This window comes from Xiphophorus hellerii, chromosome 23, assembly GCF_003331165.1.
Source record: "Xiphophorus hellerii strain 12219 chromosome 23, Xiphophorus_hellerii-4.1, whole genome shotgun sequence".
Lineage (NCBI taxonomy): Eukaryota > Metazoa > Chordata > Actinopteri > Cyprinodontiformes > Poeciliidae > Xiphophorus > Xiphophorus hellerii.
In genome coordinates this window covers 23,454,221-23,466,700 of record NC_045694.1, presented here as the reverse complement: position 1 = coordinate 23,466,700, position 12,480 = coordinate 23,454,221, and the positions used below count along the sequence as shown (strand labels likewise).

Genomic DNA, 12,480 nt, shown 5'->3' with positions numbered 1-12,480 from the left:
AAGTAAACAGAAACCCTTTGATAGATTTTTTTTTTTTTGTCTCTAAGGTGCTGCAATATCACTTAAGTCCTTTGTGTCGCTTTGCTCACTCCCGTGTTTTGTTCCTTGCACGTTTCAGTTTCCAACCTTTTGCCCCTTTGAGTCTCAGCCTCAGCTTCCCTGCTTTCATTCTGCCACAGCTGTTCCACATTTCCTCTGATTACTTCACCTGGTTCCTTTGTCTTTTGTTTTGTTTTTTTGCTCCTGCTTCAGTTTTTAAGCTCTTGGTTTTTAATTATTATTTTTTTCTTTTTTGCTGAATGCCAGGGCCACATTATCGCTGCGTGCAGTTCACAGGACAGAACCAGCTTTGACCGCGAACACTGTAGAGAGGTGAGTGGGTTAGAAGTGAGTAATTTCCTGCCTGACATGACGAATGAAACTGAATATTCAGTGGCAATCTATATCCTCTTTTCTTGTTGTTTATTTAGACTTGTCACTGTTTCTCCATATAGGAACAGACAAAGCTGAATTGAACTAGCCTTTTGTGGTTACAGATGCAGAACTGATGTAAAAAAGGTCATGTGGTGAAGAAATAGCTCAAGAGGCTCCTTTAATGGAGTCATCTGATCGCGACGGCAGAAAATGTCCATTTCTGGTCATGTCCCATTGGGAGGAGAGACCCTGGAGCGGTTTCTGTAAGGATCATGTATTCCTTCTGGCCATAGAGTGCCTTGTGTAAAATTTACCCACAAACTAATGGAAACAAAGGCAATGTTAAATTCTTTATCAAAATAATCCTGACTGTTCAGTAACCACAGAATAAATATTATGTTTATCTTTATTGGTCAACCTTATTAGACTTCTCAGAGTGGTTTACAAAGTTAAAATGAAAATAAAGTGCAAAATCTACAAAAGTAAATTTTTGATTCATAATTACATTTACGTCACAAACCTTTTCGCAACCCAGGACAAAATAAATAAATAAATAAATAAAACAAATGTGTTTAAACATATTCTCAAATCTTCACTTGGTTCAGAGGTCAGACAAGGCAGCCAGTTCATGCAGGAGAACAGCAAAGGACGGACGATCTTCTGGTTTCTGAAAAACACAAACGATTACCAACGAGAGCTCTGAACTTGTACGGTTTGTGTGATTTGGCAGTTGTTTTACTGGACTCATTCCTACCTCCTTCCAGCACCACTCCATCAGCGAATAGACCGCGTTTGGGGCCAGACGGGGCTTCAGGAGCCTCAAGCCTGCATTTAGGGACTCCACGACCTCTGCGTTAGTCCGGTTCTCGTAGGGAAGACGTCCTTCATTGTAAATCTCCCACATGAGTACACCTGTTAATGGTTTAACAGCCACAGTCAAGGGTTAAGTTACTCAAGTTACTCATATTTGCCACATATCCCCTAACAAATACAATTATAACACAAAGTTTGTGTACAGTTGGGACATTTGGTTCACAAGATATCCTTATATGCTGATGATGTGGTTGTCTATCTTCCTGTCTTCCTAATTTAGTCCATCCCAATTATTATTACTATTATTTTTTTGGATAATTTCAATTCTATTAGAGAAGTTGTCAGTTCTTGATTATATAACAGAAAACGGCAAAATCCTAAATGGACGGTGGGAAGGAGAGATTGCATTCTGTGTTGCGTTGGAAACACTGAGCTACATGACTAGAGGAGAAGCGTATGTTACAAATGGTGACTCATTGGCAATCTTCTACCCACTTCGCATCAGTTTGTCGCAATGACATCAGAGCACTTAATATTTTCTTTTTCTGACATAACCCCTGTTAGCACTTAAGGACAGGCATCTCCAAATCCAGGCCTTTTCCAAACTTTTACATGTGTCTCTGCTTCAACACACCTAAGTCATTAACGATGTCATTAATAGGAGTTTGGAAAACTTGACTCCATATGAGGAGGTAATTCAACCATTTGATTTAAGTGCGTTGAATCAGGGACACACTTAAACCAAATGGCTAAATTTGAAGACCCCTGTTTTAGGACATCTTTGTTCTTTTTCTGAGGCAATGTAAAGGGCTAGGATATGTCATATAGTAGCTCTTGACAAACACCATAACAAGAACAATTACAGGCACTCAGATTTGTTCTTGCAAAAACCGTGAAAATATATATTTTTTAAAAACTTCCCCCAGAAGCTCTATATTTTCCCTACTTGTGTTTTGCCAAACACCAGTCATGATTTTCTTTCAAGATTGGGGACATCTTATGCCTTCTATTTTGAAACAAACTTTCATTAATAAAAAAAAAAACAAAACAAAAAAACATGCTCGATGTTCCAAACAAATATTTTGTACAATGATCTTGAAAGATCGCATATGTCTGTGTGAACATTTGTCCAATAATCCTCGTTATGCCGGAGTCAGGCTGTCTTAATGGGAGCTATTGCATATTCTTTTTTTCATCCATGCTGATCCAGAGTTGTGTTGGTCTGCATGACAAGTAAAGTCCTAATAGTTTTACCGCTGATTCCACAAAACCTGCTGACATTGCACAACACTTTCATCTTTGTAATTTGCATGTTAGGAAATGTGAGTTCATATAGAAGACTTCCCTTTTTTAAAGAATAACAGCTGTATTCTGTGGTAAACAGAATACAGCTGTTTACCACAAATAATTCCAAGCTTTGACTAAATGAACCACCAGACCTGGAGAAAAAGTCTGAATGAATCTGTTTTCCTTTAGTAGAGTTTCAATTAATTAATTAAAATTAATGGTTTATAGAATTGGTAAAAACGCTCTCATGTTCCCAAAGTGATTCTATGATTTCTTAACCTTTTAGCAGGATAAATGCCAAATTGCTAACAATATTAATACTATTTGTATTTCAGAAAGAAATGTACTTTCTATTGCTTTATTGACTCACCTTTTCTTATGGACCTTCGAAGGAAACGTATCTTGTGTCCTATTTAACTTGCAGTTTGGTCTTACATTGAATAATATGTAAAATATGTGCAACCAGTAAAAAAAAAAAGAAGATGTTAATTTGATCTACAGTCAAATAACCTGCAAAACTGCTTTGAAGGCTGCAAAAAGTGGTAGAAGAGACGTTCTGACGCTTAAAAATAGTCAGCCTAAAAAATACAAGAACAAAACTGAAAGGTTGAGCAATAGACCACACACCAAATGACCAGATGTCAGACTTGCTGCTGAACTTTGAGTATTTGATGACCTCTGGAGCTGACCACTTGACAGGGAACTTGGAGCCTTGGGAGCTCGTGTATTGATCATCAAGAACAAACCTTCAACGCACAATAGGTGGACAAAAAAAAAGAAAAAAGACAGCATTATACACACACTGTACAATGATACAGCAAAGGAGTTTCAGCAACTATGACAGCAGCCCACCTGGTCATGCCAAAATCAGACACTTTCACCTCGTTGTTTTTTGTGACAAGACAGTTCCTTGCAGCCTGTAAAAGCAAAGACATAAGAAATTCTTGAAACGCCAATGGGATACAAAAGAGCCAGAAAACTCGATTTTTCCTTTGGCGCACCAGATCTCTGTGGATGAAGTTGGAGCTCTCCAGGTAAGCCATCCCCTCGCTGACATCCAGGCACATTCCCAGCATCAGATCCTGAGACAAACGGCCTTTCTTCTCCCGCAAATAAGCTGACAAACAGCCGCTCTCCATGTATTCGAACACCAGACACATGGGGGAGCGTTGGGTGCACACGCCGTACAGCTGCACGAGCTTACAGTGAGACAACCTCCTGTTGAAGCACACACACACACACCCACACCCCCCCCCACACACACACACACGCACGCACGCACACAGGTCAGATGACTACTTTAATGGCACACCCAAGTCAAGCAAAGGTTATACTTACATCATAACCTTTGCCTCTTCTTTAAAGTCCTCGTCAGTCATGCAGTCCTCTCTAACCATCTTCACCGCCACCTTCCTGTCCTTCCATTTCCCCTCCAACACCAGTCCGAACTGGCCACTGCCGATCTCCTGACCCAGGTTCAGCTCCTCCGGGTCTATCTCCCATTGATCTGTTGAGATCACCAAACAGGTGATGAAGAACTGCACTAATGATGCTGTTCACGTACGTAATGCATAACTCCATGTATGTTTACAAAAATCTTGTTTCTAGTCATTAGACGACAATTAAATGTAAGTTTTGGGGGTTTATTTTCGCTTTCCTACCAGGTTGTCAGGCTTTTCTTTAACAGTGTGATCTTGTAAAGTGATTAAAGGTCAATGTTTCTTTCTTTGGGGTTGTTTTTTTTCTTCTAATTTTATAAAGTGAAGCAGGGGAAATACATATTACTTAGTGTCCGTTATGAGGACAGAAATTACGAGGCCCTAGAAATGTATTTTTTCATTTCAGGTGCAAAGAACAAGAACAGATTCTGGCTACAACATTTTATACGTCACAAGACCTCAGGCGAAGAACTCTTGAGAAATCCACTTCCACCGCAGAATTTGCCGGTGTATTAAGTACACTAATTTTAAAACACATTTGTGGAACATGTCACAAGAAGAAAGCTTTTGCCCAGGTAACTTTTTAAGACCAAGTTGCATGTACTCCTAAACCAAGGCTGGACAGATTATGTTTTTGTCTGAGTTCGTCTTTATGTGTAAAAGCCCACTTTCAAGTCTTACAAAAAAAAAAAGCAAGACTTCAAAATAATAGCAAATGACTAAACTATGCAAAGTTTATATAGGTGAGACATTATAAAGCCTGCTCACAAGTAAAAAAAAAAAAGTCATGAGTTACCCAGCTGTCTAGTTAAACGGTAACATAGTTTTACACAAAAACATTATGAAGAAAGTGTGTTTTGGTCATTTCAGTCCTTCACCTTTCTGCAAAAAAATTGCTTTAACTGCAGTTTTTTACATACAAGGTAAAAAAGTGGTAAATATGTTGGAATAATATGATAGATAAACTGTGACAAAATTGTGTTTTTATAGTCAAGAAATGGTGGTACAAAGATGACAAATTGGCCAGAAAGGCAAATGGCTGAATTAAGCTCTAAATATGATTTGATTCTAGTGTTTTAGATCTTAAATTTAGTAGGAGAACATGTAAAAAAACATGTAAAAAATTATTTCTATTTAGAAGTCACAATAAAGCCAGACTTCAACTCTGGTTTCAAAGGCTCACAGCCCTGCATGTTTTAAATGTCTCCCTGCTTCAACAAACCCGGTTCAGATGAATGTAGTTCAGCAAAATCCTGTTGAATTTTATTTCTATTCAGATCTTATGAGTTGAAAATTTTGGAAATCTCAAACAGAGTTTTTGTCATTTTCCCTCCACAAGTACCTCATTGTTTTATACGTGTTCACGCATATTTAAGTGAACAAGCTTTCATTTTGTCAGAATGAAATAATAGGAAAGAGCAGACAAATAAAATCTGGTAGAGAACACGAAAGACCACTTTGCTCCAGCATGCCTGCAAATCTAGCAAAACCCAAGCACAGATCAACTGTTGGAGTGCCGTCCTTTGAATAAACCACAAGAGGTCAGCAAAATCCACACATTTTGGCAGTAGAGGACGGTCACTGAGTTCAGGTTAAGTTTATGCAACGGCACATCATCCAACCTGTTAAGTGGCCAGCAGTTTCCTGTGAACTGTGCTCTCCTTTAGAGACGGCGTGTCTCAGTCTCGTTATCAGACCTGCCAGGGAAACGATTTGCACCCATCAGAGTTAGGCAACAACAATTTTGAGAGGCATGTACATTTTACCCTGAGTCATAGATTTTTGCCTCGCTAACTTATGTAATGACAAATTCCTCCTTGTATGTCAGCAACGAATATCAGAGCAGATGCTTACCAGCAGCATTGTGTTGGTGGTAATTGATCAGCTCAGGAATGGTGCTGAACAGGTACTTCTCTGCCAAGTAAAACGCTTTCTTCTCCGTGTCTGTCCGTCTTATTTGGTAATGTTTCACTCTGGGGTTCTTCTCTCCATTAGACCTAAGCATGACAAACGTTTCAACACAAACGATAGTATACACCTACCATGCTTTCTGCATAGTGCCATGAAAAAGTAGTTGCCCCTTCACTAATTTCTTGCATTACTGGATTTTTTTTTTTGCCAAACTTAAATTGTTTTAGATCATCAAACAAATCTTATTGTCATACAGTGACAAATTGAGAACAAAAAGTAGTGCTTAAATTATGATTTCATTCATTTCCTGATCTCAACACCAGAACATCCTAAATTACAATGCTCCACCAACAGTTGAGGACTTTAAGTATCAAGTCCACCTCTGACTGGTTTAAAAATAGTAAGGTTTGAGACTGGCCTAATCAAAGTCTGGACTTACATCTATTTGAGATGCAATAGTTTCACCTTCAACAACAACAAAACAATGTTTAATGATCTGAAACATTTGAGCAAAACCAAAAAACCCCCCCAAGTCTGACAACTAAGGAGGCAGATATATTTTAAAGCACTTCAATGAACAAATTGCCATATTTGGAAACTACAGTAAAATGAATAAATAATAACAAGAGAGTTAATTTACCCAGGAGCTTTTGTGAAAACTGACACCGTGTAGACCCCCACCTGTCTTGAGTCACGCACCATGAACGCACCTTCTTTTCCCTGAGCACAAAACATCAAAATCACATGAAAGTTCACACCATGCCCAACCCAAAACGGTCCAAATCGTGCTTTTTAAATTCTGTCTCCAGCTCGGATGACACTTCCAGTTCTTTGAGAAGCAGATGTTGAAGATGGCGATGGACAGTTTTTTGTTGGTTTTTTTTTTGTTCCCCCCTTCCGCTTGCAAAGCACAGCGAAGCAATCGGCGGCAGGAAATTCAACATTGGAGGAAACACTGTGGTTGTGAGAATTTTTTCATGTCCCACTGTCTTGTCAGACTGTCAGTTTGCAGGTGCGTTAATTTTGCAAAAGCAAAATTGCTGTAGGTGGCACAGTCACAACAAAAGTGCATTCCCCCCCTTCTCCCCCAAACCGAGCAGGAGCAACATGTTGCTTATCGAGATTAGGTATTATTTAGAAAACAAGTGACTTTTTTTCTGACGTCAAATTTTGCCAACTTTTCACCTCTTTCAACAGCAATTCCTCTGCCTCCCATCTGCTGATGTGTTTATTGTACCATCTGCAGAAAAGGACAGGATGATATGACCCAAACTGGTTATACAAAGAGCAAACGAGGACTTACACAGACATATTTTGCGGCCAAAGTGGGCAGAGGGAGGAAAAGTGAACTCACTCAAATCGCTCAAAGTTCTTGCCGTTTTTCTCAGCTACAAACGTGCTTGGCACAAACCCCGCGTTTCTGTTTCAGGGGTCAAGGAAACAAAAAGAAGTCCATGAAAATTGAGTTTAAAGAACAAACACACGCACAAGAGGGCTGTGGCCTCATGATGAAGCCCTACCCCCTGTCATCCTGCACAGTCCACCAGTCTGAGTGGGAGCTGTTGATCAGCCGATACTCCTGGTCTTTCTGAAGAGGCAAATCATCGTCTCTCTGCGGTGCGTAGTCTTGCAGAGCGATGACCATCTGATCTCCTGAATCATTCAGCCCCATCTGCCCAAGAGAAGACGAGCTAAGCGTCAGCGCGGTGCCTTCGAATCAAAAGAAAATTCTGGTAAAATGAGCGAGAATTTATCAAACAGTTCGAAGTGAAAGAAGGTTTGTTTAGCTACTGATTCGCTACTTCTGAGGTGAACTTTAGATCTGTACATACAGGAAAAAGCCCAGCAATCACATAATGCGAGCAATAAAAGATAACTCACTGAGTAGCATGCACACGTAAAAGTCATTGCAGAGCGTGCCCTCCTATCATTGATTAGATGAGATGTGAAAATAGCTGGATTATAAACAACTAATGTGAACTGACAAACTAGAGTTAACAGAAACAAACGAAAAAAAAACTCAACAAGTTCTGCACTATTTTTTTGACCCGACACCCTTTTGAACAATATTCGGAGCACAGGTAAGCTTTAGAGAGTGATACCTCTGGATCCGGTAGCTGAGGAAGAGGCTTTTTAGAAGCTGTGGGGACACAAGACATCTCACATTAGCTGAAAATTCAAAACAGGACTTTCTGGAAAGGAAATATGTAAGCAAGAAAGATCAAATTAATGGAATTTTTGTTGCGGAAGTTCTTGCAATTACTTTGTCACATTTTAACCACATACTTCTGCTAACTTTAATTTACATTTTTTTCATGACAAAGGAACACAAAGTGGCAGATAATTATTTTATTTTATTTTTTTAAAGATCACAGTCCAAATTCTAAACCCTAATGCGTCGACGCTACACTCAGGCTCCCACAGCTGCTCTTCAAGAAATGTACTTAAGTAAGAGTGACGCTAGTTCGACATATATTATTCATCTAAAGGTTAAAAGAAGTCATTTGAGAAATTACTCCAATTAAGAGTATAAAGTATCTGGTAAAATGCCTACTCAAAAACTAAGTAACTGATCAGAACGTTTGATTCAATATTGAAAAAATATGTAATTAGACATACAAAAAGAAAAAGTTATGTTTAAATTCAGTTATTTTTAAAAATTAAACTAAAAGAATAAAAATAATTGATGTGATTACAAATGAACTATTTCAGGCAAAAGAAACAATTTTTCCAATATATATATTTTATCTAAAACTTATGAAACTAAGTAATGTATACATGTTAAAACAAGGTATTGGTGCTGCAATACGACCCACGTATTGAGGCTTCAGTCCTCGTGGGGGTGGTCGCAGGTTCGATTCCCCGCCTGGCAACATTTGCCGCATCTCTTCCCCCTCTCTCATTACCCTGTTTCCTGTCAAACTACTTTCAAATAAAGGCCACTAGAGCCAATAAAACCTTAAAAAACAAAAACAAGGTAAAGTACTTCCAGGGAGAATATGTAATGTTTGCTGTATCTTCACTTCACCTCCAACAGACTCAGCAGATAGGAAATGACAATATAACAATTTGGTAACACTTTGACGGGTTGTGAATAAGACTGTCATGACAACGTCATAAACATGACATGAACATGTAACATGTAAGTCTTCATGAATATTTATGACTGTTGTCATAAAGTGTCATTCAATAAATCATCACACTTTTAGTACAAAATTGACATTATTCAAACTGTCTTTGTTATGACAACTTGACATTAACCAAGAAATCATGATCTGACATAAATTTTGTTATAAAAGTATTACTGATTAAACTTTAAAAACTATGTAGCTTTATGTTATTAAAGCTAAAGTTTAATCAGTAATACTTTTATAACAAATTTATGTCAGATCATAAATTTGACATTATTCAAAGTTGACATTTTCAATAATGTCAACTTTGTACTAAAAGTGTCATGATTTACCGAATGACACTTTATGACAACAGTCATAAATATTCATGAAGACTTACTCATGTACGTGACAGGCGTTATGTTATGTTTATGACGGTGTCACGACAGTCTTATTCACAACCCGTCAAATAAAGCGTTACCAACAATTAACCTTTTATGCAAATGACAAATCTCACTTAAACTATCTGCAACCTGATGCTTTTTTTTTGTTAAAAGCAAGCTTGTTCTTCATTCAGTGGAGTTGTCACAGTGGGTTGAGGAGCCAGAACTGTAATTAACATTATAATACTGTAATATTATGATACTATTACACATGTGCAGAACAACTACTCCTAAAAGTTTTCATTTATTTATTTGTATTATTCTACTGATAAACTAACCAGCTATCCAGTCTGTGCTGGAACAAATGAACTTCCCCTACAGCATCCTGCTCCAACCTCCATTTTTTTATTTATTTATTTATTTTTTTTACAGAATAAATATAGAGCTTAGGGAGCTAAGTCCAGCAAATGTTGTACAGGAAATAAACATGTCACATTTTGCAAGCTAGATATGATTACGGGTGCAATGATTGCAGTTTCCTGGAGATTGTGATCTGCCTGATCAATGTTGGCTGATACCCATTTTTTTTATCTTAAAAGTTGCCAAATATATCAACAAAGTCGATAAGTTGGCAGCGCTTAGGTGATTATTGAAAATCATGTACGTGCAGATGTGACCAGTAAATGAAAACAGATGAATCCAGACTTGGACTCTGAAAAGCAGGACAATTCAAAAACTCATGCCTGGGCAAAAGAGCACAGACCTTGGCTAAAGCAGCCTCTATAATGCAAAATTTTACAAAAACATTTTTGACACTGCTTTTACATTTGCCATAAGTCACCTTTGATTGGAGAGAGAGCTAAATCAGGGGTTGATATATTCGTCGCAGACTGACCAGAGACCACCAATTCGAGTTCATGACAAATTATTTCCCTTCACAATTACAGATCATGTCTAAGATGGGGCATAATCAGACATTGCAAACCAGCTTAAGTTTTCCGACATGCATTACGTTGTGCATGTCAACCAAAAACAGTATTTCTGATCTCATGGGACCAAATGTTTTGCTGATTCACCTACATCACCTGAGGCAAACTGCAAACATGACTTCCCATGGCCTTTTTTCAACAGCGACTTTCTACTTTCCTCATTTCTATAAAGCCTACATACTGTGTAGCCATAAATGTCCTGGAGACAGAATGTCAGAAGCTCTTTGCATCATCGATTACTGCTTATTTTGATCTTCAGATAGGTTTCACGCACGGCCAAATGTTCTAATGTTGAGGTTTGTTGTTGTAATGGGGCAAAATGTAGAGAAAAGTTCAAGCCACTGCATTTAATCACACGTTCAAAAGCTCACAGAAAATTGTTATTATTTTTTCTGAAGCTTATTATTTATTATCTGTTTATGTGTTCGTGTTTAAAACAGTTATGTAACGCCTTGTCGAAAACGTGCATTTAACAAGGAGGTGAAAAAGAAACAAAAACGAACCGTAACCCTCAGGGTCGTAGAGTTGACAGCCCGACGCCAGTTTCTCATTTTGCTGGCAGCACCTCCATTTTCCTTCCATCCAGAAGTTTGGGTGGAACTTTGGAACCAAGCTGTTGTGCTTCGTCTCTGCATTAAGTAGGAAAAAACAAAACCCATTGCAAGCAGCTGTCAAGTACCAAATTTGAATGAATTTGTGCCATTCTAATTTGTGACTATTTGTCAGTGGAGACATAAATTACCCTCTTTAAGAGCTCGGACCCATCGCTGACGGCAGTCGTTGTCTGGCGCAAATATGTAGAGGTAATAATTGTCATGAAAAACCTGCAAAGACATCAGGGTGTTTTTTTCTTTTTTTTTAACTTTTGCATATAATACACGCAGTGTATATTTGTGAAATTACTGCATTTACCTGAAAGGGGTACTTGTAGTTGCATGGTATAGGGGCGTCACTCAACACGATCTCCACACACTTAATCCTGGACAGTTCGATGCAACCTTTCAGCATGGGTTTTTTCTGAAAGAACATTGCTCTCCGCGTTATGCGCAGCATACATCGTCTGGTGCAAGCCATTGAAATCGCGACTGGCATTCAAAATACTACATTTCCACACCAAGCCCCCTTGATGTCAATGTGAAAATGAAGTCAAGTGAGGACTTACCCCGGGACGACGTTCAGAATACTTCAGGTCTTGAGTATCTAGCACAAAGAACCTCTCTTTGTAGTTACTCGGTGACGTTCTTTTCTTTTGTTGAGATTTTTTAATCATAGTTCCCTTCAAAATCACCCTGGGGAACATTTTAACAGCTTCGAAGAACGCAGCGCGCAACACTGGATGGTTTTGTCATGGGTTTGAGTTTCAGTGTGCCTCGCAGCGACAGGAGAAAAAAAAAAAAGTTGTGGATGATAACTTTCTAGATGCGTGGAGCTTCCGGCATGAAGCTGCAGCACGCAGTCAACCACATCCTTGCGGCATCAAATAGATTGTACAAAATGACACACAACACACATACGCATGCACTTTTACTTACATGTGTTGAAAGGAAATATTTTCTGAAATGCTAAACCGAAAACTAACTCTTTAAATGTATTTAGGGAATAATCACCACCAAAAAACAAGCATGTTAATGGTGATATTTCTTAAGCAGGGCAGAAATAGTTTGTCTGTGTAAATCACATGTTACACAACTATTTGTGTGTGTTTGTGTCCGTGTTTGTCAGGGTGTAAAAATTATAACAATTGGACATTGGATATTTTAATATCAGTTTCAGCAAAAATAGTTGTAAATAAATCATTTTAAAACTAACAAAAAAATTATATAAATCAATAACACTTCCTGCAAAGTAGGAAAAAGGAGGCATATCACATCATTGGGACAGTGCTGCTCTGCAAGTGTTTTAGAAATATGAGTCATTCATGTTGCATTCTTATTGCTAAGCACAGACTAAAAAAATTGTCTAAAGCACTATATAAAATAACCGACACCGCAAAAATCTGAGAAATTATGTATTTCTTTAGGTAGCTCAAATGTACAAAACTTTTATGTTTTGAATGTTTTGGTTTACAGATTAATTTCCTAAACTATTAGACACCTTTATTTTACTACTATATGGCATCGTTGGTTTGTTGTGG

The 12,480-nt window shown here is 38.1% G+C and overlaps 1 protein-coding gene across 2 annotated transcripts; it reads right to left on the bottom strand.

Annotated features, from left to right (window-relative positions):
* Nucleotides 1-806: 806 nt before the first annotated feature.
* itk (IL2 inducible T cell kinase) lies at nt 807-11,737 on the bottom strand. Of its 2 annotated transcripts, none has more exons than XM_032554717.1 (17): nt 11,509-11,737; nt 11,259-11,363; nt 11,089-11,170; nt 10,850-10,975; nt 7,967-8,004; nt 7,385-7,536; nt 7,219-7,284; nt 7,050-7,104; nt 6,505-6,584; nt 5,808-5,950; nt 5,576-5,650; nt 3,853-4,021; nt 3,516-3,732; nt 3,367-3,431; nt 3,142-3,260; nt 1,169-1,326; nt 807-1,081 (listed from the first exon to the last, which is right to left on the bottom strand). In XM_032554717.1, the coding sequence occupies exons 1-17, from the start codon at nt 11,644-11,646 to the stop codon at nt 1,016-1,018; spliced, it is 1,854 nt and encodes a 617-aa protein (XP_032410608.1). In that variant the 5' UTR covers nt 11,647-11,737; the 3' UTR covers nt 807-1,015. The 2 variants fall into 2 exon arrangements, with proteins under 2 accessions (XP_032410608.1, XP_032410609.1); XM_032554718.1 differs by having other exon boundaries at nt 11,505-11,610.
* Nucleotides 11,738-12,480: the final 743 nt, after the last annotated feature.

What these genes read in the sequence shown, in the direction of transcription:
- itk (XM_032554717.1), bottom strand. Translation starts at nt 11,646, where the DNA reads ATGTTCCCCAGGGTGATTTTGAAGGGAACTATGATTAAAAAATCTCAA. An exon ending in CCACCAACACAATGCTGCTG is followed by an intron (nt 5,651 to 5,807) that starts GTAAGCATCTGC and finishes TTTCCCTGGCAG; the next exon opens with GTCTGATAACGAGACTGAGA. An exon ending in GTCTGACATCTGGTCATTTG is followed by an intron (nt 1,327 to 3,141) that starts GTGTGTGGTCTA and finishes AACCATTAACAG; the next exon opens with GTGTACTCATGTGGGAGATT.